The sequence below is a fragment of the Caenorhabditis remanei genome, chromosome III (assembly GCF_010183535.1).
Source record: "Caenorhabditis remanei strain PX506 chromosome III, whole genome shotgun sequence".
Lineage (NCBI taxonomy): Eukaryota > Metazoa > Nematoda > Chromadorea > Rhabditida > Rhabditidae > Caenorhabditis > Caenorhabditis remanei.
The window spans coordinates 15,688,891-15,716,018 of NC_071330.1; the positions used below are offsets into that span (position 1 = coordinate 15,688,891).

At 37.5% G+C, this 27,128-nt stretch overlaps 6 protein-coding genes across 6 annotated transcripts; 1 reads left to right on the top strand and 5 right to left on the bottom strand.

The window, feature by feature from the left end:
• Positions 1 to 1,653: 1,653 nt before the first annotated feature.
• Positions 1,654 to 4,331, bottom strand: GCK72_011535 (uncharacterized protein; the record flags this gene model as incomplete). The annotated part of the gene is made up of 5 exons (XM_053728523.1): positions 1,654 to 1,755; positions 2,113 to 2,241; positions 2,970 to 3,053; positions 3,117 to 3,200; positions 4,218 to 4,331. 5 exons carry the CDS (start codon positions 4,329 to 4,331, stop codon positions 1,654 to 1,656), a joined length of 513 nt encoding a protein of 170 aa, XP_053588100.1.
• Positions 4,332 to 5,475: 1,144 nt separating this feature from the next.
• On the bottom strand, positions 5,476 to 7,114 carry GCK72_011536 (uncharacterized protein; the record flags this gene model as incomplete). Its single annotated transcript, XM_053728524.1, has 4 exons — positions 5,476 to 6,062; positions 6,106 to 6,615; positions 6,666 to 6,790; positions 6,834 to 7,114. The coding sequence occupies 4 exons, from the start codon at positions 7,112 to 7,114 to the stop codon at positions 5,476 to 5,478; spliced, it is 1,503 nt and encodes a 500-aa protein (XP_053588101.1).
• A 4,541-nt stretch (positions 7,115 to 11,655) lies between these two features.
• GCK72_011537 (uncharacterized protein) lies at positions 11,656 to 11,892 on the top strand (the record flags this gene model as incomplete). Its single annotated transcript, XM_053728525.1, has 1 exon — positions 11,656 to 11,892. The coding sequence occupies one exon, from the start codon at positions 11,656 to 11,658 to the stop codon at positions 11,890 to 11,892; it is 237 nt and encodes a 78-aa protein (XP_053588102.1).
• A 909-nt stretch (positions 11,893 to 12,801) lies between these two features.
• GCK72_011538 (uncharacterized protein) lies at positions 12,802 to 17,140 on the bottom strand (the record flags this gene model as incomplete). The annotated part of the gene is made up of 11 exons (XM_053728526.1): positions 12,802 to 13,388; positions 13,432 to 13,941; positions 13,996 to 14,120; positions 14,164 to 14,242; positions 14,958 to 15,071; positions 15,122 to 15,455; positions 15,684 to 15,769; positions 15,820 to 16,126; positions 16,177 to 16,262; positions 16,307 to 16,593; positions 16,770 to 17,140. The coding sequence occupies 11 exons, from the start codon at positions 17,138 to 17,140 to the stop codon at positions 12,802 to 12,804; spliced, it is 2,886 nt and encodes a 961-aa protein (XP_053588103.1).
• Positions 17,141 to 17,222: 82 nt separating this feature from the next.
• GCK72_011539 (uncharacterized protein) lies at positions 17,223 to 17,718 on the bottom strand (the record flags this gene model as incomplete). Its single annotated transcript, XM_003103980.2, has 3 exons — positions 17,223 to 17,303; positions 17,351 to 17,436; positions 17,487 to 17,718. The coding sequence occupies 3 exons, from the start codon at positions 17,716 to 17,718 to the stop codon at positions 17,223 to 17,225; spliced, it is 399 nt and encodes a 132-aa protein (XP_003104028.2).
• Positions 17,719 to 23,511: 5,793 nt separating this feature from the next.
• GCK72_011540 (uncharacterized protein) lies at positions 23,512 to 24,945 on the bottom strand (the record flags this gene model as incomplete). Its single annotated transcript, XM_053728527.1, has 3 exons — positions 23,512 to 24,611; positions 24,660 to 24,784; positions 24,836 to 24,945. The coding sequence occupies 3 exons, from the start codon at positions 24,943 to 24,945 to the stop codon at positions 23,512 to 23,514; spliced, it is 1,335 nt and encodes a 444-aa protein (XP_053588104.1).
• Between the last annotated feature and the right edge of the window lie 2,183 nt (positions 24,946 to 27,128).

Sequence of the window (27,128 nt, forward strand, 5' to 3'; positions counted from 1 at the left end):
GCCGCGTCGCGGCTTATTCCGTTCGAGGCGTCGCGGCTCTCGTGTCAACAGAGCGCGCTTTCGCGAGGCGCGTTTTTCGAAAAAAAGACAGAAATCGATGGGAATCGAAAATAGCTGCTAAAATTAGACGAAATACCTATTCGGACGGATGGAATCACTATTTTTGAGCTAAAATGACATATTTCAAATAGAAAAATGTGACATTCCGAGAAAAAAAAGGGAAGCTGGGGCGCGTTTGACGCGTTTTTCGGAAAAAAAAAATATTGATAGGAAAACCGGAATTCGGATGAAATACCTATTTGGAAGGAAAAAAATCAAATTTGAACCATAAAAACTACGGAAAACCGATTTTCAGTAGGATCTGGCGCGCGGTTGGCGCGTTTTTTCCGAAAATACGAATCTGAGCTGAAACTGACTGAAATGACATTTCTACCCAATGAAATGTCTCATTTTGTGCTAAAAATCAAGTTTTAAACCTAAAAAAACCAATTTTAAGAGTGAAACATGATAATTTCACATCATCCAAACGAGTCTGGCGCGCGTTTGACGCGTTTTCTGGAAAAATGACAGAAATCGGTGGGAATCGGAAATAGCTGCTGAAATTAGACGGAATACCTATTCGGACGGATGAAATCATTATTTTAAGCTAAAAATGACATATTTCAACTTGAAAAATGTGAAATTCCAACAAAAAAAAACGGGAATCTGGGGCGCGTTTGACGCGATGACAATTTATAACCAAAATGGCGATTCCAGGATTATTTTAAGCGATTTTTCAAGAATTTCGAAATTTTTGGAGTAAAAAATCGATTCCGAATTCAAAAATTCTGATTTTCGAGAGGAAAATGACTGAAATCCGGGGAAACTCAGATTTCTCATAAAAAAAGTCAATTTCAAATAAAAATTCAAATAAAAACGGGAGGCTGGGGCGCGTTTGGGCGCGTTTTTTTCTAAATGAGCAATAAGTGAGCGAAATCTGAGTTTTTAGATCCAAAAAATTGAAAAAATCTCGAAAAATGCGTATATTGCGTACAATTTGACGCGCAATTCGGATTTCACATTTTCTGGAGCCAAAAATTCGGATTTTTTGATATTTTCTAGCCGAATTGATTGATTTTCGCTAATAAACCGCTCGAAAATCTCCAAATCGCTCAGAAATCGCTGGAAAATTACTGGAAAATATCTGAAATCACGTAAAATTGAGAACATTTCAGATTTTCGGCTTAAAAATCTGGCGCGCGTTCGGCGCGTTTTTTGAAATTTCTCGAAATTGATGATTTTTTCGCCGTTTTTTTGACAATTCCTAGCCATTTTGATTGGTTTTCTATCGATTTTCATGAGGAAAAGCTAGTTTTTGAAATTAAAATCGACAAATTCCAAAATTTTCAAGTGAAAACTTGAAAATTCGAAATTTTCTGAGGTTTTCACTGAAATTCAAATAATTTGGAGAGAAGTTGAACTCTTTTCTCGAAAATAGGCAAACTACAATTTGTTAGCTTTATTCACATGTTATATATATATATATTTAAATAAATATCCACTATATCACAAATATTCGAACGACAAACAATCAAACGGTAATTATATCACAAATAATCAACTAGGTGAACTATGGATGGAGAGAAGGAGGAGGGGCTTAGGCTTTCAAATCATTTAATACGGTCTTCCACGGCGACGGTCATCCCGGCGAGCATCGCCACGACGAGGGCGGTAGTGAGGGCGGCCTCGTGGAATGAGACGCGGGATATTTTGAGGCTGAAACATATGATATATGTATATTTTTCAACTCTGAATTCTATTTGACTAGTTTTTTGAAGCGTTCTGAACCTGAAAACCTCAATTATCCTAGGCTGGCGCGCGTTCGGCGCGTTTTTCAAAAACACTCGAAATTGATGATTTTCGCAGTTTTTGATCTATTTGCAGTCGTTTTTCTCCAAATTTTTATCAAATTTCACAGTGAATTGAGGTTTTACAGGTATTTCTACTGAAAAATGCACTAAAATGAGCAAAAACAATGTTGCGAGTTAAGGGAAATGCACAGTTTTCAGAACATCAGGTTCTTTCATCGAGTACATGTCGATTCACATCCTTCATAGCGATTTAATAACTCACACGGGCGGGACGGGCCTCGTCGCCTATCTCTGGAATCTCTCTTGCCACCGGAACATCCGGATTCTCGTTTCCACCGATTGGAACTTGTTGATCGAATTGCTCGCGTCCGTTCACATTCTCCACTTGTGGCTGAAAGAAGTCCTTGTTAAGAGTTCCTGGAGAGTCCAAATGTAATACCAACCCGAAAAAGATCAAAATTCGGATATTAGAGTGGAAAAAGGGGGCTAAATCTTGCTGGAACACCCATTTTAAAGGCAGAAATGTCTATCTAGGACCTTGAAATAGCTTTTTTCAACCCGAAAAACGCCGTTTTTAAAGGGGAAACGAGAATGGTTGGCTGGAGCGCGTTCGGCGCGTTTTCACAGAAAATACAAAACTAACTGTAATAGCATTTCTACAGCCTAGAAAGTCAAATTTTGACCCCAAAATAAAGAGAAATCGGAAATTCACATCCTACAGGCAAGGCTGGCGCGCGTTCGGCGCCTTTTCCAAAAAATACTTGACAACAGTATGGTTTTTTGCTGGTTTCACTTAAAATTCAAGCAACGGGCTTTTCATCTCGTTTCACGACCCGATAATCTCTAATTTCTTAAGGACTGGCGCGCGTTCGGCGCGTTGTTCAAAAAAACTCGAACTTTGCGCAGTTTTTGATCTATTTTTAGGAAAAAAGAGCGATTATAACTTAAAAACGGAGAAACGCAAGGCTGCGGCTCGTTTCTGAGTGAATCAAGCCCCTTCTCCAGACTCTTTGTCTCCAGTTGTCTTTCTCAGGAAGAACTGGGGAGCGAGGTGATGAGTTAATTGCAATCATATCCGCATTGACGACTTCTGGAACTGAGACCACCCAAAAAACTTACATTCTCTTGTGGTTCAGCCATCGGCGGTGCTGGTACTGGTTCGGGCAATACGAAACGAAACATCCCATGAACAAAGTCAGCATGCTGAAAGAAACAAAAATTGCCTACTGCAAGTTTTGCGCAATAGACCAATTTCCATATACTTACACGATCCAATACATCGAATCTCCCGTTGTTTTGTTGGAGTTGAACTTGAATCGCGTTGATCTGTTCTCCTTGAGCACGCAGAATCTGAATCGAAAAATTATCGCAATGAGAGGGGCGTTTTGTAAACTGGTTCGAAACTACCGCATATTTTTTTAAGAAGCAAAGAATTAAGACTAGAAAATACACATTTCTGATGACATTCGAGACCTTTACTCGCGTTTAAGCTAAAAATGTAGCTAGAATTCAATTTTCTCTTATCAGGCGATTACAGAGCATAGAAATGACCGGAATTCTGCGCAAATTTTCTTTCATTTTGCTAGTAAGTTTGAGACTGCTGAATCAGAAAAGTTCCAGTTTCAATGGGGGAAAACGATAACGATAAATCGGCAATTGATTTACGAGCTAATCGTGTGGATTTACGAAGACCGGTCGGAGTGTGGATTTACGAAAATTGAAATGTGGATTTACAAGCACTCTAAGATGTGGCGCCAAAGTAAGAAACTGTATGTGTAGATTTACAAAATTCTATTTTATGTGTGGATTTACGAGGTCATAAAGTTTCTGGTGTAGAATTACGTGAATTTACAGGGAGTCGTCTGGTGCCTTATTGTTTCGACATATTTTGGGCTTGAAGTGGCATTTTCAGCCTGACACACCCTCAAAGTTGGACAATTTGAACTGAGAACGGTCAAAGTCCATATCATTTTGACCGGTACTGTAGATCACGTCCCGTTTCTTCACACTTAGTCCATGGGCTTCCCTAGAGAGTCAATCTACCGTAACCTCATCCTACCTATTTTTTGACTTAAACGTTGGCTTTTCAGTACTTAAAATGCAAGCAAACAAGATTCGGTAAAACAAAAACTAATTTTCTGTTAACTTTGAGCTCAGAACCGTGTTTCTCGTGCTCGAACTAGACTAGAAATTAAGTTTTATCGCCGTTGCTCAAAGTGTCGTGAAATCCAATGTTTGGTCCGCAACCACCGAGCCACCGTGTCTCCAAATGCTCAAATTACTGCTAGAAGCTTCAAAAAACCACTATTCTGCCAATCAAATTTTGCACTGAATCTGATTTTCGCATCCAAAACCCGAAAAACCAACATTTCCAATTTGGTCTTGTCGTTGCAGTATGAGTTGGAGTTGATTGAGGACCTGAAGTTGGAATGGAGGTGGTGGAGGTGGTTGAGGTGGTTGACGTTCTCTTGCTCGTTCCATTTCGTGTCTGAATGTGATTGTATTTAAGGAAGTATTCAGGGATATATGGGTTCAAGAAAAGGAGAGAAATAATATTAAAAGAGTTGCTCCGGTCAGAAATGAAGAAATATTTGATAAGGGTATTGTAGTCCTAGAATTGTCGTGCATTGTAGGGCTCGAAATGGGACGAGTTGGGATGTCCCGTGTCCCGTCCTGGATTGTCATAAAACGGTTAAAAATCAGTGGTGGGCGGGGAGTGAAATTAGTGACTCTCCCCGTGGCGGCAGCGGCCACAGCGCGGGGGGAAGAGATCGCGAGAGAGCGCGCCCCACCATTGCCGACAGCGAGAGACGCAGACATTTCTCCTCCCCCCGTGGATTTTGGAGTGAAGCTCAGCTTCACTCGCGCCCACCACTGTTAAAAATGAACCAATATTCTTGAAACTTTGGAAATCGCGTCCCTCTCCAGCTACGTCTTCGGAATCCGTAAACGTTTGACCACTCTCCGACAAAAATGGACTGTTTTCCAAGATGACCGGAAAAATGTGGGACGCCCCATTTCGAGCGCTAGTGCATTGTAGACAAAATTCTGTTTGAGCGAGTACTACTGTTTTGGTGACCTTAGAAATTTATTCATCCCCTGATGATCTGTGAACCGAAACGCCGGAGAAATCATACATTATTTGTGTCTAACTTCATCTGAGGTCATCGAAAGAGTGATACTCTCTCAAACGAAAAATAAATATCTTCTAAACAGTTATTACAGTGACAGAAATGAAATAGTAATACCAAAAGATTAGTCGATATGCAAACATTCAGCCTATTTTGTTCATCCGCTGCCTCAGCGGCCGGGCGTACGACAGCCTTCGGTTTTTGAAAGTTTTTTTCTTTCAAAATGTCCGATTTCAGTGGTAAAAATTAACAAACTAGCGTGTTCCTAATCAATCAACCGTAAATTTCTGGGAACACTCCTGACAAAGAAGTAGCCACCTATAAGACAAGAGATCTAGTTTTGTGCAACAAACTATATTCCTTCACTTTCTGGCCAACACTGTACAACAGGGTCAGACTTCTTTAATTCACTAAACGGAAACGAGAAATGAAGCATACATAGAAAAAGGTTATTCCGACGTGAGCACTTTATTCAACAATTAAATTTGATTAGTTCATGCGAAAAAGTGTCCAACAAAAGAATACGGATATTCCTGTAACAGTTCTTCATCGAATCCTTCTTCCAGCTCCTTCTTCTTGATATACACATCCAAATTGAAATTGAATTGATTGACAGTATCCTCTACTTGAAACCTTCTTCCAACCCATTTATTGTCAAGAAATACTTCCGGACCATGGCCTCTATTGAACGGGGAAGACTTCTTGAAACAATGTAATCTGTTCTCTTGTAGAACATATCCCGAAGCGATTCCCAACAATTCTTCCCTATTCGTCTCCTCATTGAGCTTTTTGACGATTCCTGATTTCACGAAAAACTTGATGTCTAAACTCAATTTCTGTGGCTTTTTCATGGAGACCACTTGCAATATTGTTGACATTTTCTTCTTGATATTATTACATGCAATAAAATACCAATGAGGCAGTTCCATCGATATTTGATCTGTCGGGAACAGTCTTCTGATATTCGGAATAAAATTTTCGTATCCTGCAGGAGGATCCGCTTCTGGAGGGAGGTTTCCCAACCCTCTTACACAGTCTAGTGAATAGGATAAACTCACTTCGACATGGTTGAATTTCAAATCTGAAAACTTTGAAATAGAACATGTAAGATTTCGCATTAATACCTGATTGCTTAGTTTCCCAATATGAATCATTCAATCTGACTCGAGTGAAATAGTCATACTGTAGCCATTCGATTCTGCACTCTGGTTCGTTCGTGTGATGCAATATATTGAGCTTTATCGATTTTACATTCCATTTTCTCAGAATGATATCTATAACTTCTCGTGGCATGTGCCGGTGATCATACTTTGGATCTGTCTCTTCATCCGGGAGTACTCTGGACTCACTGATCCAAATAGCAAGTTTGTCACAAGATATGGTGGAGAGAATAGTTTTATCCAGCTCTTTGAAACATTCTTCCTTGTTTTTTGACTTAGAGATACAGTACTCTGCAATGTCTTCGAATAGTTTATCAGTCACATGCAGTTTCTTGTAGTTCTTTGAATAAATCATAGTTTGTAGTGTACTGAATCTCAATGGACCATATTCTAGACACTTCTGAGCAATATTTGAACATTTCTCACATCCATCACATATTTCCTCCAAGTTAATCAATGATTGAATATGGGTTCCTGAAAAGAAGATTATAAATTTGAGCGGATTTTTTTAAAACTAAATTTACCATTACTTCCAATCAGATGAGAATGAATGAAGTCGTGAAGTCTGAGCATGAATTTATTTTCCAACATCCATAACCTTCTTGTTGCAATCTTCTCAACTTTTACACCAACTACAGTATTCAGAAAACTGGAAACAGATTTATAAGTTAGAAGAATACACCAAACCTTACATGAAGTATCCGACAACATCGTGTGTATAGATTTTCCGATAGTTGATATAGATATAATCCTTCGATCGTGTGAATGAATCTTCTACGTCGTAAGCATACTCAATCTTAATTTGTCGATGATTTCTCCTAATTAGCCGTAGAAATGTGTTATTTATTGATTTATTCACCAATCTAACATCCAAATTCTTCCTGAAGTCATCAGAAAGATAACTGAGAATGTTTTCGACAATATGTTGGTTGGTGAATACTCTTGCATACAGTATTTCAGGTTCAAAGTTCATGACAGACACTTTGACAGAGAAGGAGAGGATCAATACAAAACGAGAAAAAGAGAAGAAGAAGAATGAGGCAAAGAGGGATTGCACACAGTCGATTCAGAAGAAATGCGGACGACTGAGGGAGTGAGAGTGGAAGAAGACTGCGCACAGTCGATCTAATCTCAACATTGCTAATTTCCCAGGGTACAGATGGTTATTTGAACAACCCTTTCACACCCTAATTACTCTCCTTCTTCCCCATCACCCAATTCCAACCCTTTTTGTGTGTATGTGTGCACTCTGTGTGCAGATCCATTGTTCATGATGAATAGATCGAGTCCCTCATCTTTTTTCTCTAAAGCTCCGTTAAGTTAAAAATTATAGAAAAAAATCAATAAAAACTGAAAAAAAAACGAAAAAGAGCAAAGAAAAAAAATCGAAAAAGAGCATCTGAAAGTATGGCATTTTTTGAAGAAAACCAAGATTTTTCAGATTTTTTCAGCATAAAAATCGTATTTTATGAGGAAATTGTTGATTTTGGCCAATTTTTACCCTAAAATCTTAAAATTTCCAGTCATTTCGAGGCTATTTAGTTTCGCCTGACAGAAATTTGATAACTTTCATTTGAGGCGAAATTTCCACTTTTTTACAATTTCAGCTAAATTTTAGTTAATTTTGGATAATTTACAAAAAATTGAGAAATTCTGGCTGACAATGTGATTTTTCAGCTTGAAAATTGAGTTTTCGAACGGAAACAGCGTAATTTTTCAGCTTAAAATGTGATTTTTCAGATTACTTGCGGAAAACTTCAATTTTGTGAGAAAAAAAGTATTTTGATGCAATTTCCTTCGTTTCATCGTATTTCAATGAGAAATTACATCAACGCACGGCCTCCAGCGGAGGCCCTCTCAATGCACTGCGCGCAGTACTTTGAGAGGGCCTCTGCAGGAGGCCGTGATCAACGTCTTCATCAATATCCTACCTTTTATCGATTGTTGATTGGTGAAGCGGGCGCGGAGGCGTCGTTCATTTTCCCCGAGCTGAAATTACGGCGACTCGGGGAACTTTTCGTTTCCCCGAGCCGGTATGACTTCGGCTCGGGGAACTTGTGCTCGGCGAGCAGTGATCGCTGAAAATAGAAAAAAAATGTTTGAAAAAATACGTTGAAATTGATATTACAAGGAAAAAAGCGAGAATTTACGATAAATTCGAACAAATAATTAGCGGAATGCGATTTTTTAGCTGAAAACTGAGTTTTCAGCATAGAAAAGACTTTTTCTGATGGAAAACCTTTACAAAACTCTGAAAATCACGCCAAATAGCATGAAAAACTATGAACAATGACGACAACAGCTTAAAGAGCATCGGAATTACGATTTTTGCGATAGAAATGTGGGAAAATCACTAAAATATTGGAAATTCGGGCTCTAAAACTAGATTTAACGCTGAAAATCGACAAAAATATAGAAATTCCATGAGAAAAGGGGCAAAATGACGCTTTGGAGGTAAAATGCTGGAAGAATACCAAAATTTCGCTAGTAAAACCAAAAAATGTGCTGAAAATCGAACAAAACGTGAAAAAATTACTAAAAAATCGGAAAATCACAGAGAAAACCGACAAAATTAGCTCTAAATCAAGATTTAATGCTGAAAATAAGCAAAATTATAGTAATTCCATGAGAAAAAGCGGAAAATGACGATTCAGTGAAAAAATGATAGAAAAATACCAAAATTCCGCTAGTGAAACCTGAAAATGTGCTGAAAATTGATGAATCGGTGAAAAATGTTCATTTTCCTGCCGAATTTGTCCGAGACACTAAATAAATGGACGAAACGGATGAAAAATAACTGAAAACTGCGAAAATCGTAATTTTCAGCAAAAAATTGTGGTTTCTACGCTAAAAACTTGACGATTAACTGGTAAAAACTGATTTTCAGACTGAAAATGAGCAATTTTTGGAAGAAATGCCAGAAGACAGCCTAAAACTGCAAAAATGGATATATTGGACGTAAAATCCAGAAAAAAACAGCCAAAAATCGAAATTCTAAAGGGAAAATCTGATTTTTCAGCTCAAAGCCGAATTTCGTCGCTAAAACACGATAATTTCAGCTGAAACGTCACTGATATTCGAAAACTGATGTCGCAAGCCAAAAAAACCCAACTTTTGTGCTGAAAATATGAAAAATGATGAGAAAAACGAAGCAAATAACATTCGATAACAAAAAATCAGAAATATTGGGTTTACCGAGCTGAAACTGTGCGAAAAGTGGCTAAACGACTGAAAAATTGAGGCGAAAAGCGAGAAAAAAGCAGTTTCTCATGAAAAAATAGAAAAATGCCGGAATTTTTTGGAAAAAATCGCTAAAAAACCAATTTTTGTCGCCAAAGTGTGATTTATTCAGAAAAAGTGTCCTAACAAGTGAAAAAACTGATAAAACTAAAAGGTTTACGTCGTCCAAACGCTGAAAATCAAAAAAATTATCCAAAAAACGAAGAAAAATTACGATTTAGCCGAAAAATCGGTCAATAATTGACAAAAACGGATTTTCGGCGTAAATTTTCAGCTTTTATTGAGAAAATTGTCGAGAACAAGGATAAAAATAGAAAATTATAGTATTTCTGCAAAAATTGAGCTAAAAAACTGAATTTCAAAAAAAAAATCGCGAAAAAAAATTTTCCAAAAAAAATTTTTTTTCGCTAAAAGTTCGATTCTTTGCTCAATACAGATTGTTTTATTTATATAGAAACTATGCTAGGCTAAAAAAATCAGAAAATTGAGAGAAAAATTGAGATTTTGTCGAAAAATCGGAAAATTTTCAACTCGCTCGAAAAAATCGAAAATTCCGTGGAATTCATTAAATTTTGGGAAGAAAAGACGTAGAATTCAATGAAATTTATGAAAAATAGAGTTTTAAGCAAAAAAAATGGCCAAAAACGGCCAAAAACACGAGAAAACACGTCATGGGCGGTAAAATTCAGTGCGGTGACGTGGAGGGGTACAGTATGATTTAAAGGTGCATACCGAAATTTTTAAAATGGGTCTCGACACGATTATAGTTTTTCAGCAGTTTTTTGGTGGAAATTGATGATTTTTTAGTGAAAAAGGTTGAATATTTATTAAAATACACAATAAATATTGTTTTCATAAATTATTTTATAATATTTTTTTTTCAAATTAAAAAAAATTAAATTTCATAACTAAAAAAAAAGTTTTTTAAACGAATTTTTGTGGAATGAATATTTTTATTTTTAAACACTAATTTTCACAAAAAAAACGTCAAATTTAATTGAAAATAAAGCAAAAATTCGGTTTTGAAGATAAGAAAATGAATTTCGGGATACTGTAGTTGAGAAGTTGTGCAAGTTGCGTACGATGCATTTGAATTGACGAGCAAACTTAATTATTGAGTTTTTTATTGGAAAAAAAAGTCAGAAACGCTTATTTTCACTGGAATACTGGTGAAAAATGGTGTAGAAATATATAAAAATTTGAATTTTTATTGAATTTTTCAACAAAATTTTTTTTTTCATTAGTGAATAATGCATTGGACTTGACGATCAGTCGCCTACTTCCAGTTCGATCATAAAAACATGTTCTGAAAATTAAAAAGAAAAACGGATAATTTCAAAAATTATTTATTATCAAGTAACGCGATTCCGCCTCCTTTTCCTCATCACCACCTGCCTGATCTCCAATTTCCACGTCGTTTTGATTCGGCTGAAAATGAGAAAAATTGGATGGAGGACCGAGTAATTGGCGCCAAAATTCAAAATTTTTGACAATTTTCGAATTTCGCCGTGCTGGTTGCGGTTTCTTTGGCGTCTCGGCTAGAAGGCTACTGTTCGCAGTGCTTTAAGAACACGCTCAAACGTCAACAAGATGCAGCCAGGCTTACCTCCCCTGTTGTCTCCCCTTCATCAATGGCGGCCGCCACCTTCTCTGCCCTCAAATCTGACCCCTCAAGTCTGGAACAGAGTTGAGCGGAATTCCGCCTTCCGCTTTCCGCCTTTCGCTTTCCGCCACTTTTTTCTTTCCGCCTTCCGCTTTCCGCTTTCCGCCGAAATTTTTTTTATTCCGCCTTCCGCCTTCCGCTTTCCGCCAAAAATTTTTCTATTTCCGCTTTCCGCCTTCCGCCTTCCGCTATTTTATGATTTTTTCCGCCTTCCGCCTAGAAGATATCAGATTGATAAATATCTCCAATTTACTGATATTTTTGACGTTTTTTTGCAGCAAGACTATCAGTTTTTACCGAAAAAACAAAATTTAACCATTTTAAGGGCTTTTTACAACAAAATAAGGCCAAAATCGTCTTCTTAAAATCGAAATTGTATTCCGCGTTCCGCCATTTGCTCTTTTTTTCATTCCGCTTTCCGCCTTCCGCCTTCCGCCATTTCAAAAATCGCATTCCGCTCAACTCTGGTCTGGAAATTTGCACAAAAGCACAGGATTGCAAAACGCAAGGTCGCTTAAACGCGCTCCGTCGCTCAGCGGTTGGCACGGTGCCAAAAACTGACTTGGCTGCGTGCCAAGTTCAAGTTTAGCGTGTGTTTATCGTATATTTTGATGAAAAACGCGACGCACACGCATCGCGACTCGGTCGGTAATTTCAAAACTTTTCGTTGCGGACCTTACGCCTTGCACCCCTGTGCAAAAGCAGCCGTGAGTGCATCCGATGCGACGGAGAAGATGGATTGTGAAGAGATTCTCAATGTGACTGATGATACGGCGATGATGGTTGCCGAAAGCACTGCGCCCACGACAATTGACGGTCCACGCGTTGCAATGTCACGTTCCAAGTGATCTCCACGTTATGGAATAGCATCTTGACTTTCTTTGTTCATTGAATACGCTGAAATTATTTTCAATTCAACTTACTCTATCATCAATATTTCGAATGCATAAACTCAAATTACCGTTCAAATTTGTGACGGAATTATTCGTCAAGTGTGCTCTAAGGATGACATTAAAATAGTTAGAATAGCGAAGGCTCGTCGTCGGCGTCTCTCATTTTGCAATGCTGTTTTTCGTTTTCTGGCCAAGGCTATCGTTAGGGCGCATTTGTTGGCTACCCCTTGGAACAATACTTATTAAAGGGGGGCACCGGTATTCCGAAGCCGAGATTGTTTGATATGAATCGACTCAGAATTTTGTAGAAAAGAGAAAAGTCTCTTAGAGTCAGGTACGAAAATTAGTCTAAAACGAGTTATGAGGTTTCAAAGTGTCAAAAAATAGCGCCTCGCCGTGAAAATCAACGTTGTTTTTTTTCCCCCTTTTTTGACACTTTGAAACCTCATAACTCGTTTTAGATTAATTTTCGGACCTGGCTCCAAGAGAATTTTCTCTTTTCCGCAAAATTATGAGTCGATTCATATCAAACAATCTCGATTTTTGGAATACCTATATCTCCTTTTAAGAAAAACCAGACGATAACATAAACGAAAAAAGGAATAAAGGTATTTAGGAACATTAAACAGCAATTCATGAAGTACTTTATTGATTATTTAATCAAGAAATGAAACAATTTCAACAACGCAATATAAACTGCAGTAAAAACACTATTATAACGGTATATTATATTACAGTTCCCGTTTAAACACAGTTTTCACGGTATATGACAAGCGAAGTAGTTCTAGTTCAGCCATTGAAAATAGACAAAGTCAGAATATAAAGGTTGTGACATAAAAAAATCGTTCACCAGATGTGAAAATTTCAATTGTAAAAATGTCCAACAAAAGAATTGGGATATTCCTGTAACAGTGCTTTAATAAACATATCTTCCAACTCTTTCTCCTTGATATACACATCCAAATTAAAATTGAATTGATTGAAAGTATCTTTCACTTGAAACCGTCTTCCAACCCATTTATTGTCAAGGAATACTTCTGGACCCTGTGCATCAATGAACGGTGAAGACTTCTTAGAACAGTGTAATCGGTTCTCTTGTAGAACATATCCCGAAGCGATTCCCAACAATTCTTCCCTATACGTATACCTATTGAGCTTTTTGACAATTCCTGATTGCACAAAAAACTTGATGTCTAAACTCAAATTCTGATGTTGTTCCATAGTGACCACTTGCAATATTGTTGACATTTTCTTCTCAATATCCTTGTTGGCTATAGCATACCAGTGTGACAGATCTATCATTATTCTATCCGTTGGGAACATTCTTCTGATATTCGGAATGAAATTGTCGTATCCTGCCGGAGGTTTCGTTTCTGCAGGGAGGTTCCCCAACCCTTTTACACAATGTTGTGAATAGGACAAACTCACTTCGACATGGCTGAATTTCAAATCTGAAAATTATAATTTGAAACAAGTTAGAGCTTACAGTAATACCTGAATGCTTAGTTTCCCAATATGGATCATTTAATCTGACTCGAGTGAAATAGTCATACCGTAGCCATTCGACACTGCACATCCCTTCACTCGTGAAATATATCATATTGAGTTTTATCGATTTTACACTCCATTTCCTTAGAATGATATCTATAACTTCTCGTGGCATATGACGATGGTCATACTTAGGATCTGTCCCTTCATCCGGGAGTACTCTGGACTCACTGATCCATATAGCAAGTTTATCACAAGAGATGGTCGAGAGAATAGTTTTATCCAGTTCTTTGAAACATTCTTCCTTGTTTTTTGACTTAGAGATACAGTACTCTGCAATGTCTTCGAATAGTTTATCAGTCACATGCAGTTTCTTGTAGTTCTTTGAATAAGTCATAGTTTGTAGTGTACTGAATCGCAATGGACCATATTCTATACACTTCTTGGCAATATTAAAACACTTTTCACATCCGTCGCAGATTTCCTCCAGTCCAATCACGGTTTGGATGTTTGTACCTGGAAGGTAGAAAGTGAATATGAACATTTCTCAGTTTTTAAATGTCAACTCACCATTACTTCCAATCAGTTGAGAATGGATGATATCGTGAAGTCTACGCTTGAATTCATCTTCCAACTGGCACAACCTTCTTGTTGTAATCTTCTCAACTTTGGCACCAACTAGAGTATTTAGAAAACTGGAAACATGATTATAAGTTAGAAGAATCTATCAAATCTTACATGAAGTATCCGAGAACATCGTGAATATTGATTTTTCGATAATTGATATAGATGAAATTTGTCGATCTTGTTTTATTTTCTGTGTTGTAAGCGTACTCAATCTTCATTGTTTGATGATTTATTCTGATTAACCGTAAAAAAGTGTTATTTATTGATTTATTCACCAATCTAATATCCAAATTCTTCCTGAAGTCATCAGAGAGATAACTGAGAATGTTTTCAAGAATATGTTGGTTGGTGAATACTTTTGAATAGAGTATTTCAGATACAGAGTTCTTGACAGACATTTTGACAGAGAAGAAGAAGATCAATACAGAACGAGAGAAAGAAAGGAGGAGGTATAAAGCGATGAGGGATTGCCAACAATCGATTCTATCTCAACAACGCCAATTTCCCACAGCACAGATGGTTATTCGAATGACCCTTTCACACCCTAATTAGTCTCATCCTCCATCATCACCCAGTTACAATTCTTACTGTATATTTACTCTGGGTGCATTGTTCACAACAGTGAATTCAAAAAAAAAAGAGAAAATTACATAAAAGGAAAATAAGAATTGAAAGACCGTGAGTACTAGAGGAGGGAATGAAAATACACTTGTAACGGGTAAAACATGGTTAATTTATCAATTCTTTCGCGGTTTCTTGGGACGGAGAATGTCGGGGAGTCCATTCCGGTGGATGAAAGTGAATCCGTCGATTCTCAGTGTCGACCCCGCCCTGGAATTATAATTTTTCGCATTTTTGCTAGAAAATAGTCAAGAATTCTCAAAAAACTGCAGAATATTCCTTACCTATCCAGCAACCATGTTCCATATTCGGTTTTGGTGGTCGAATCCCATAATCTCGTGAATCCGTGGAATTCGCCCTTCTCACGCTTCTTTGATCAGCATCTGACACTCCGTGAGCTGAAAATTATATAAACACATTTCTTGTTGTCTTGTTTTCAAAAACTTACAGAATTGAATCTTCGGAACTCCGAGCCCACTTGACCAGATATCAACAATCGTTTGAAGTTTCTTGTTCATTTTCTGATCGATAGGTGCTTTGTCCATCTCATTTCTGTTGGAGCCCTTTCCAATGTAGAATACTGATTTGACGAATGTTTCGAATGTCAACGTTTCAATATTGACGCCAGAAACACGAAGATCGATGAGGACATAGCAAAAAGCCATGTACCCCCTTGTATCGAAGTTGTTTCGAACAGCATTCTCACAACGAAGAGCACGCTCGAGGGAATCCCGAGAGAAGTGTCCGTTGCGGATGACGGCATTCAGTTCTGGAGAGAATATCTGAAAATTGGAATTATTTTGAGGTAAACTGTGAATTCATTTACTGTATAAAGAGAGCAGAGTCTAGAGAGTGTAAAAATTCAAAATTTATCCGTGGTCTATACCTATCCAGCAACCATGTTCCATACTCGGTTTTGGTGGTCGAATCCCACGATCTCGTGAATCCGTGGAATACACCTTTCTGTAAAAATAAATTTAAAAAAATCCAAATTTTTATCTGAAAATTACCTTTCTATTTGTCAAGTTGACCACTTGGAGTGCCTCGATCATGCAGGCTTCTCTTACGAATGCATCTTTATCCGACACTCCATGAGCTGAAAATTATAAAAACTCATTTCTTGTTGTCTTGCTTTCAAAAACTTACAAATTTCATGCTTCGGAATACCGAAGCCTGCTTTCCATATGTCTCCAATCCTCCGATACTTCTCGGTTAGCTTTTGCTCATTTGGAGGCTTCTCCAGCTCCTTTCTCGCATCCCGGAAATGGTCCAATGGCCTATTTTTCGTTCCTTTCCCAACATAGAAAACATATTGAACGAAAGGGCGGAGTCTAGAGATGTGAAAAATAGTCAAGTCATTCTCAGATAACTTCATATTGTTCCTTACTTGTGGAGCTCGAATGATCGGAATTCTTCTTTCGTGTTCATATCCCACGATTTCGTGGATCCCTCCCTGTAAAAAAAATTTATAGAAATCCAAGTTTTTAAATAGATAATTTAGACCTTCTTGTTCTTCAAATTCTTTCTTTTGATTGCTTCAATCATTGACCCTTCTCTCACGAAGGCCTCTTCATTGGATATGCCGTGGGCTGAAAATTACACATTTTTTGTTGTCCTCTTTTCAAAAACTTACCAAACTCATGTTTCGGGATGCCATATCCAGCATCCCAAAAGTCCGCTATTTTTTGAAGCTTGATGCAAAGCTCCTGTTCGTCTGCTGGCAGCATTCTTTCGTTCCGAGCTTGAATAAAATGAGCCATTGATCGGTTCTTCGACCCCTTTCCTACGTAGAATACGGCATGAACAAACCGATCGAACGTAACCATCTCAATGTCGTTACCCAGTAACAATGGATCAAATAGAAGGTAGCAGTAGGCATTGTAACCCTTCCTCTTTCGTAGATCCGTGGAACTCACCGCCCTGTAAAAAGCAATGTATAAAAGTCCAAGTTTTTTAAAGATAATTACTTTTTTGTTACTCAAATTGTCCTTTTTAATAGCTTGAATCATGCTTCCTTCTCTCACGAATGCCTCATGATTGGAAATTCCGTGAGCTGAAAACAATATCACATTTTTTGTTGTCTTGTTTTCAAAAACTTATCGAATTCATGCTTCGGAATGCCGTATCCTCTATCCCACAAATCAGCTATTTTCAGGAACTTCACGCCGAGCTTCTGCTGATTTGCTGGTTTCTTCCTTTCGTTCCGAGCATCTTTGAAATGGTCCAATGGCCTATTTTTCGTTCCTTTCACAACATAGAAAACGGATTTTACGAACTTCTCGAACGTAACCGTCTCTATGTTGGTTCCCAGAATTCGTGGATCCAAGAGCATGTAACAGAAGCAATTGTATCTGAATCCAGGTCCATAGAAGTTCTGTCGAACCTCTTTGTCGGAGTGGAGAGCGCGAGCAGTGATACCAGGAGGAATGAAGCCCTTGCTGAGAATCTCTTCAAGAGCAAGGGACATTTTGCTCTGAAAAAAGTTGATTTCAGATTACTTTCAGCCAATTTTGATTGATTTTAAACCATTTTCAGCTCCAGGATCTTTCTCACCTATCCAGCAACCATGTTCCATACTCCGTTTTGGTGGTCAAAGTCCATTTTTTGGTGAAACCGTGGAATCCATCTTTCTGTAAAAATAAATTTAAAAAAATCCAAATTTTTATCTGAAAATTACCATTTTATTTGTCAAGTTAGTCACTTGAATGGTCTCTATCATGCAGGCTTCTCGTACGAATGCCTCATGATCCGACGCTCCATGATCTGAAAATTATATAAACTCATTTCTTGTTGTCTTGCTTTCAAAAACTTACAAATTTCATGCTTCGGAATACCGAAGCCTGCTTTCCATATGTCTCCAATCCTCCGATACTTCTCGCTCAAGTCTTGCTCATTTGGAGGCTTCTCCAGCTCCTTTCTCGCATCCCGGAAATGGTCGAGTGGCCTGCCACCCGTACCTTTCCCAACATAGAAGACGGATTTTACAAATTTCTCGAACGTAACCGTCTCTATGTTGGTTCCTAGAATTCGAGGATCTAAAAGCATGTAACAGAAGCAATTGTATCCGAATCCAGGTCCATAGAACTTCTTTCGAACGTCTTTTTCGGACTGGAGAGCGCGAGCAGCGAAATCGGGAGGAATGTAGCCATTGAGAAGGATTTCATCAAGTTGTGTAGTGCAGAAAATTGGAATTATGTTAAGGAAAACAAGAAAAAAGCAAGAATTTACAAAAGATTCGAACAAATAATTGACTGAATGCGTTTTTTTTTCTGTCGAAAACTGAGCTTTCAGCGCAAAAATGATTTTTACTGTACGGAAACTTGACAAAACTCCAAAAATCAACAGAAGCAGTATTAAAAACCGAGAAAAACGACGAAAACTGCTTGAATAACATCAGAATTACGATTTTTGTTTCGGAAATCACAGTTTTGTGAAGAAAAGCAAAAAAATGTGGGAAAATAGCTGAAATATTCCAAAAATTTGGCCACAAAGACGAAAAAATAGCAGAATTAGCTCGAAACCTAGATTTAATGCTGAAAATCTGCAAAGCTAATAATTTTTGTATGAGAAACAAGGTAAAATGACTATTCGGAGATAAAACGCTTGCAGATTACTATAATTTCGCTAGTAAAACTTGAAAATGTGCAGAAATTGATTTTTCTATGCTTTTCGGCAAAAAATTATATAACGGTATAACGAATTGCAAAAATAAAGAAAAATAGCTCAAAACTGTGAAAATCGGCTGAATTTTGTGGTTTTTACACTAAAAACTCGACGATTCGCGGGTGAAAACTGAGAAAATGAGCAATTTTTCAAAGAAATATCAGAAAACAGCCTGAAACTGCAAAAAATAGGTATTTGCGACAGAAAATCCAGAAAAACCAGCCAAAAAACAAAATTTGAAAGAGAAAATCTGATTTTTCAGCTCAAAACTTAATTTTTGTTGTCAAAACATTTTTTCGTCAAACAATTTCAGCTAAGACGTCACTGAGAGTCGAAAATTGCTATTACAAGCAGTAAAACCCGGTTTTTGAACTGAAAATATGAGAAATTCTAGAGGAAACGAGGAAACAACGACACAGTGGCTTAAAAACTACAAAAAACCTAGTTTTCCAGCAAAAACTCGCCATTTCGCTGATGAAAACTGATAAATTTTAACTAAGACGTCACTGAAAGTCGAAAACTGTTATCGCGAGCCGAAAAAACCCGATTTTTGTGATGAAAATATGAAAACTTATGTGAAAAACGAGACAAATGACATCGAATAACCAAAAAACGGACAAAAATTGAGTTTTGAAGTAAAAAAATTCTAAAAACGAGTTCAAATCGAAAAAAAAACAGATTTTTCAGCTAAAAAAACAATTTTTGACGCCAAAATTTCATTTATTCAGGAAAATTGTCCTAAAAAGTGAAAAAAACTAATAAAACTAAAAGGTTCGAAAGTTGAAAATTGAAAATATTATCCAAAAAACGAGGAAAAATAAGGATTTCGCAAAAAAATCGCATAATAATTGACAAAAAATGATTTTCGGGATACTGTAGTTGACAAATTGTGCGAATTGCGTACAATGCATTTGAATTGACGCGCAAACTTAATTATTGAGTTTTTTATTGGAAAAAAGTGAGTAACGTTTATTTTCACTGGAATACGGATGAAAAATGGTGAAGAAATATATAAAAATTCGAATTTTTAATTTATTTTTTCAATTTTTTTTTATAAGTGAATCAGCATGGGTTTTTTTCTCCGATTTCTCCGAGTTCCCCTGCTTCTTCCTCATCCACTCCGAATTCTTCGATGTTTCCGATTTGCTGAAAATGAGAAAAAATAGATGAGTGTCTAGGCCTGAGCCGGGACTCAACAGCGAAATAAAGCCCCGACCCGAAAGCGCGAGAAATTGGCGCAAAAGTTTCAAAATTCAAATTTTTGACATTTTTTGAATTTTTCCCCAAAAAAAGACAAAATTTGGACCAAAAAACCTCAAAACGTTCTAATTTTAAATTTACTCTTTGTAACAGGGCCGAGCCTCTACAGGTATGGATGAGTAGAAGTCTTGCCTGATTAAAATACTCCAGAATCTTGCTCCGCCTCTTTAACCATCAATGCCGCGAATCTTCTCCTAAATAGACACGGCTCCTTTTCCCCTTTTCGATCGATAGGCGGCATAGGCTCCGCCCCTTTTCTATAGCTGCCCCAATGTAGGCCGAAACTCCGTACGTTTTGAAAAGGAAGAAATTTTTAGAAGGGAATGCACCGACTCTGAGCCTTTCTATATAACAATACGAATAAAACTCACTAAGAAGATGAGATGGATGTAGCCGTTCCCATCCAGGGTGAACAGTTTTTGACCACCCTAAAACTTCGATGTGATGCTATGTCAACTATTTGAATAAACTCACGATTGGGTTCACTCTCATATAACCATCATTATCCGCGAAGATGTGGAATGGTTCCTCAAATTTTTGTAGGTAAGTTAAAAAGAGAGTGAGTGAGAGAGAATCACCTCAATCACCATGGCACCTAGATCATCTTCTACGGGTTCCAACGGAACATCTTCATCACGTTCGGCACGTTCGACCAGTTCCAACCAGGGACGAGCGGCAATGCCGTTGCCGCGTTGCCGAATTGCCGAAATTGCCGACTTTTTATAATGCATTGCCGTTGCCGGGTTGCCGACTTTTTTTTCCGACAATGTTTTCAGCAGTTTTTTTTCTAATTCTTCTCAAAATTTCAAGCTGAATTCGACAAAAGTATTACAAAAATCGAAAAATTTTGCTTCTATCTGAAAGAGATTACACCATTTTTTGATAAAATGGGAAAATACTCTCATTTATTCAAAGCAACTGTCACTGGAAAAATAAAGTGTACTTTGCTCGCATTTTTCTTTCCCGACTTATGAAAAATCCTTGTTATTACATGTTGCCGAAAGTTGCCGAAAATTGCCGAAAATTGCCGGTTTTTTAATTCGGCAATTGCCGGTTTTTTAATTCGGCAATTGCCGGTTTTTTAATTCGGCAATTGCCGGATTGCCGGGTTGCCGAAATTTTCCGTTGCCGCTCGTCCCTGGTTCCAACGGAACATCTTGGACTTGTTCTAGGCCTGGTGGAAGAGCATCTTGGTTTTCTTCGTTCATTGAGTACGCTGAAATTTTATCAATTCAACTTAATCGTTCATCAATTTTTTGAATGCGCAAACTCATACTGCCCCTCATATTTCTAGCTGAATTATTCGAAAAGTGTGCCACAAGGATGAAATTAAAATAGTTAGAATAGCACTGAAAACAAAGAGACGCAGAACTAATGCTTCGCTTGTCGTCGGCGTCTTTCACTTTTCAATGCAGTTTTTCGTGGCAAACACTAACTTGCTAGTAGATCATTTGCTATTTTCCCGTTTGCTATTGAGTCTCACTTGCTATAGGGGATCATTTGCTATATTTGGCTCACTTGCTATAAAATTCCCAAATTTCAGAGTCTCATTTGCTATTAAATGTCTCACTTGCTATTTCAAATCTCACTTGCTATTTTTCGACTCATTTGCTAGAATTATTTGACTCATTTGCTATTTTCTGGCAGACTATTCCGTTTTCCCTACTAGGGAAGGATCATGAGTCGAGATGGAGTTACATGTCGAGATATATATCACTATAACTGAAATTTTGCGCTGATTTCAAATATGTATTCCAATTTTGCAGAACGATCCTGTGAAAAAAGTTATTCAGGTTTTTGTGAGTTTTCAGTACTAAAAATGGAAACTTTGAAGTCACGTAAATCGTCCAAAATGTGAATTCAGAGGGAATAAAATGAACCAGAATACGTTTCAAACAACGGGGAACATTTTCAGTCATTTTTTGGGGAAATTTTTTTTTCGACGAAATTTTGAAGTTTTTGGTGGCCAATGATCGACCACGATCGAAAATTCGACCAAAATTTTTTTCGAATTTTTTTCTCAAAAACTGTTGTTGTGTGATTATAAGTGTTTCAAGTAAGAGTTTACACTACTTCTTTTATCAGATAAGCTTCTAAATGGCTTGAAAACATGGTTAGAAGTGAGGTGAATTGATCAGAGGATATAAGAGACAATGTCTCGCTCAAGCCACCAGGCCATGTTACACATGCGCCAAGTTGATCCGTTTCGGCTGATTTTTTGATATGTTAGTACCCTAGGAATTCTAAGAATTTTATACCATACCCCATTAGGCTCCGCCCTCTTTGACCTACCGAAACTCATTTGCTAGAAAAACTGTTCCCTCCCTCACATTGTTCCCCTTCTTTGTTTCCCCCTTTATCTTCATTGTTACCCCTCCTTTACTGTTGTTGGCTTTCTAGAATGAATTTGCATTGTTGTTAAGAGAAAATCTAGCAAACCGATCTAACTAGGAAAGGATCCCGAGTCAAGATGAACTTCCGGGTCATGACCTATATGGTTGGAAAGCTTGAACTTGGAAACTTCCAAAACTGTTTTCCAATTTTGCAGAACACCTCTAGGAATGGAGAAAAATGAGCTTAAAGTTTGAGCACTGACCCCCTCTTCTTAACCATAGGAAACCTAAAAATCCGAAATAAAGGGTCATTCCTCTTGTCTTTTCCTTGTGTTCACCTAGTTTTCAGCGGTGAGATGGCCAAGGGGTTAACAGCGAGGGCCAGTAATCAAGCATCTTACTTGAAACACTTATAATCACACAACAACAGTTTTTGAGAAAAAAATTCGAAAAAAATTTTGGTCGAATTTTCGATCGTGGTCGATCATTGGCCACCAAAAACTTCAAAATTTCGTCGAAAAAAAAATTTCCCCAAAAAATGACTGAAAATGTTCCCCGTTGTTTGAAACGTATTCTGGTTCATTTTATTCCCTCTGAATTCACATTTTGGACGATTTACGTGACTTCAAAGTTTCCATTTTTAGTACTGAAAACTCACAAAAACCTGAATAACTTTTTTCACAGGATCGTTCTGCAAAATTGGAATACATATTTGAAATCAGCGCAAAATTTCAGTTATAGTGATATATATCTCGACATGTAACTCCATCTCGACTCATGATCCTTCCCTAGTAGGGAAAACGGAATAGTCTGCCAGAAAATAGCAAATGAGTCAAATAATTCTAGCAAATGAGTCGAAAAATAGCAAGTGAGATTTGAAATAGCAAGTGAGACATTTAATAGCAAATGAGACTCTGAAATTTGGGAATTTTATAGCAAGTGAGCCAAATATAGCAAATGATCCCCTATAGCAAGTGAGACTCAATAGCAAACGGGAAAATAGCAAATGATCTACTAGCAAGTGAGTGTTTGCCGTTTTTCGTCTTATGGTCTTATGGTCATCGTTAGGGCGCATTTGTTATGGGCCTGTTCTGGAGGTAGCAAGAACAGCAAAAAACGATTGTTTACTACTAGACAAAATAGTTTTTTTGATTTTTTTTGCTACCTCCGGAATAGGCCCATTAGCACCTTTTTGGAACGATACTTATTCAGAAAAATCACACGCTAACATTTTTCAAAAGGCAGAATTGTAATCATTCCTAAATGTAAAATGCCCGCAAGATTTTAAAGAAATGGAAAAGAACGGTGACCAAAATTGGCGCACAGAAGAAAAACACAAATAAAAGTATTAAGGAACATCAAACAGCAATTCATAGAATACTTTATTGATTATTGAAGCAAACAATAAAATACAATACAATTTCAACAACACAATATAAGCTACCGTGAAAACTGTATTATAGCGTTATGTTCTAAGACAGATTCGTTATACTACAGTTTCGCGGTATATAACAAGAAAAGTCAGGATAAAGGGAGTGTGACATAGAAAAAATCAAAGAATCATTCTTCATATGTGAATATTTTAATTGTAAAAGAGACCAACAAATGAATTGGGATATTCCTGTAGCAGTTTTTCATTAAACACATCTTCCAACTCCTTTTCCTTGATATAAACATCCAGATTTAAAATGAATTGATTGAAAGTATCCTCAACTTGAAATCTTCTTCCAATCCACTTCTCCGAATCAAATGCATCCGGACCTAGTTTCACTTCAAACGGTAGACATTTCTTATAACATTGCAAACAATGTTTTCTGAAATTATATTTTGGAGCAATTCCAAACAATTCTTCTTTTTTTGTCTCCTCATTGAGTTTTTTGACAATTGCTGATTCCACAAAAAATTTGATATCCACAATCAAATTCTGAGGTTGTTCCATAGAGACCACGTACAATATAGTCGACATCTTCTTCTCGATATCATCATTGGCTATACAACACCAATGAGACAGATCCATCGATATTTTGTCAGTTGGGAATAATCTTCTGATATTTGGAATGAAGTTGGCATATCCTCTCGGAGATTTGTATTTTGGATAACGAACGCCTAGATCTCTCACACAATAGATCGAATCCGACATTTCCACATCGACATTAGTGAACTTTAGATCTGGAGACTTCTGAGTTTTGAAATATGGATCATTTAGTCTGACTCGAGTGAAATAGTTATACTGTAACCAGTCGACACTGCACATCCCTTCATTCGTGAAATATATCATATTGAGTTGAATCGATTTTACACTCCATTTCCTCAGAATCATATCTATAACTTCTCGTGGCATATGACGATGGTCATACTCAAGACCTTCCACTTCATCCGGGAAAACTCTGGTCTCATTGATCCAAATAGAAAGTGTATCACAAGAAATTACTGGAAGAATAGTTTTATCCAGTTCTTTGAAACATTCTTCTTTGTTTTTTGACTTAGAGATGCAGTACTCTGCAATGTCTTCGAATAGTTTATCAGTTACATGCAGTTTCTTGTAGTTCTTTGAATAAGTCATAGTTTGTAGTGTACTGAATCTTAATGGACCATACTCGAGACACTTCTTGGCAATGTTAGAACACTTCACACACCCATCACATGCTTCCTCCAAGCCTATTAAAGATTCGATATGAGTTCCTGAAAAGCATATGGAATGACTTTTTCAAGTTTTTCAAGAAAACATACCGTTGCACCCGATTAGTTGAGAATGAATGAGGTCGTGAAGTCTGAGCATGAATTCATTTTTCAACATCCATAACCTTCTTGTTGTAATCTTCTCAATTTTTGCACCAACTGCAGTATTTAGAAAACTAGAAAGAGATTCGTTAACTAAAAAATTATAATAATATAACAAATCTTACATGAAGTATCCGAGAACATCCTGAGTTTTGACTTTTCGATAATTGATATAAATAAAATCCTTTGAAGTTTTCTCCCGTTCTTTCCGCTCACAAACATACTCAATCTTCATTTTTCGATGATTTCTTCTAATTAGCCGTAGAAATGTATTATTTATTGATTTATTTACCAATCTGACATCCAAATTCTTCTTGAAGTCATCAGAAAGATAACTGAGAATGTTTTCAAGAAGATGTTGATTTGTGAATACTTTGGAATAAAGTATTTCAGTTACAGAGTTCATGACAGACATTTTGGCAGAGAAAATACGGACGACTGAGGGAGTGAGAGTGAAGGAAGACTACACACAGTCGATGTTATCTCATCAATGCCAGTTTCCCAGAGTACAGATGGATATTTGACTGACCCTTTCACACCCTAATTACTCTCATTCTCCTCCATCTCCCAGTGGTAATTCATATTGTATATTTGCTCTGGGTGGATAATCATTGTTCTCTTTCGTTTGTCTTCCGATTGGTTTGTATGATGCAAAAATTGAAAAAAACATTAAATGAAACAAAATAAAAAAGAAGAAAAAACATGGTTAGATACAGTTTTTTAATGAAGCCAAAAATTTGTTGTGGTGGTGAATAGCCTCATAATGAAATAGGTCGCATCGGATAACCTCCACTTGGGTCAGAGTCATTTCCTTGGTGAGTTCATACACGTTGACATTTCTGGAATAAAAAACACATTGAGAAAAGTAGAAAAAGGTTTCATAAATATATTAATTTTCAACGTGAGCTTTCCTCCCCATTTTAAACAAACAGAAAAAAGGGAAAGGTCAATCTTACCATTTGCCACATAAAATTAGTTATTTCGAAGAAAACGAACAGTGCGAACACGACAAGTGATCCTAATAAAAGTATGTTTCTCACTTCCTCCCTGTTTGCGCGGATTAGCTTGTACGTAGTATAGTAATTGGGTAAAACAAATTGAATACTCTGAGCTCTAAGCTTATTTGGAGAACAGAGCCAAAACAAATCTTGTATAGGTTCGGGTCTCGCCACGTACCCATTAGGTTATTGTAGGCTGCGTTCTCTTGCTGAAAAACTAAAGTGCGCGCACGAGAATACTCTGAATCGATTTCTACTCAAAAACGGTGAAAATGAAACTTTTTTTCCGAATGGGGTTATGTTAACCGTGGGTCACGTAAATTCGAAAATAGAACTTTCAAAGATTCGAAAAATAGAACTTTCAAGCAGACTTGTCACGGGCCGGGCCGGGCCGGGCCAAAATCAGGAAAAATCTCGGCCCGGCCCGGCCCGGCCCGGCCCGTAGCCCGGCCCGGCCCGCTCGGCCCGTTTTGAAACAGTTTTTGAAACATTTTTGAAAATTTGATGTTTTTTTGGAAAATTTTGAAAATTTTTGAAATTTTTTGAAAAAAGTATAGTTTTCGAGTAAACATTTAAAATTGAATCAAAATGTGAATATGTATGATAATTTAAGCATTTTTACTCTTTTTTTTCGAAAAATTTCAAAAAAAAATTGGTAAAAATGGGTACCCATTTTTGAATCCGGGCCGACCGGGCCGGGCCAAGAGGAATTTCGGCCCGGCCCGGCCCGGTCAAGAAAAATCTCGGCCCGGGCCGGCCCGATTTTTGACAAGTCTGCTTTCAAGACCGTGTCTGATCGATTCTTAATCTCGCTTTCTGTCTACCATTAGACAACTTCTATGAAACAAATCGTAATTTGCCGGAACTTTTTGGGTCAGCCGCTACCGTACGGGTAGTTTTTTTTTCAATCCTAGAAGGAATCCGCCATGTAGGTGCTCACAGGGGTGCGAGACGTAAGATCCGCAACAAAAATTGTTGAATTTACCGGCCGAGTCGCGTTGCGTGCGCGTAGCGGTTTTCATTAAAAGATACGAGAAACACACGCTAAACTTGAATTTGGCACTCAGCCAAGTCTCAAAATTTAAAATCGGGAACAGTAGAAATGTGAATGGACTGAGATCTGGATGATGTTTCCTGAATTCCTGTTCATCCCGTTCAAGGCTGTCGTACGGCCGGCCGCCGCTTTTTCTTGAAAATCTCAAACAGTCGCAGTCGGCCCAAAAAAATGCTGGCACTCGTGGGGGTCGAAGCCTGGTTGTCAAATTGATACCAAAAAGTTAAGAAGTATATAAACTTATGCTTCCCTTAGAATACCCAGAGGTGGGCGCCGGTTAGTTGACCTGATTTACCTATTCCATCCCATCCCATTTTTCACGGCTAACATCCAAAACGAGTCGAGGTTCCCAGATTGGTACTACCC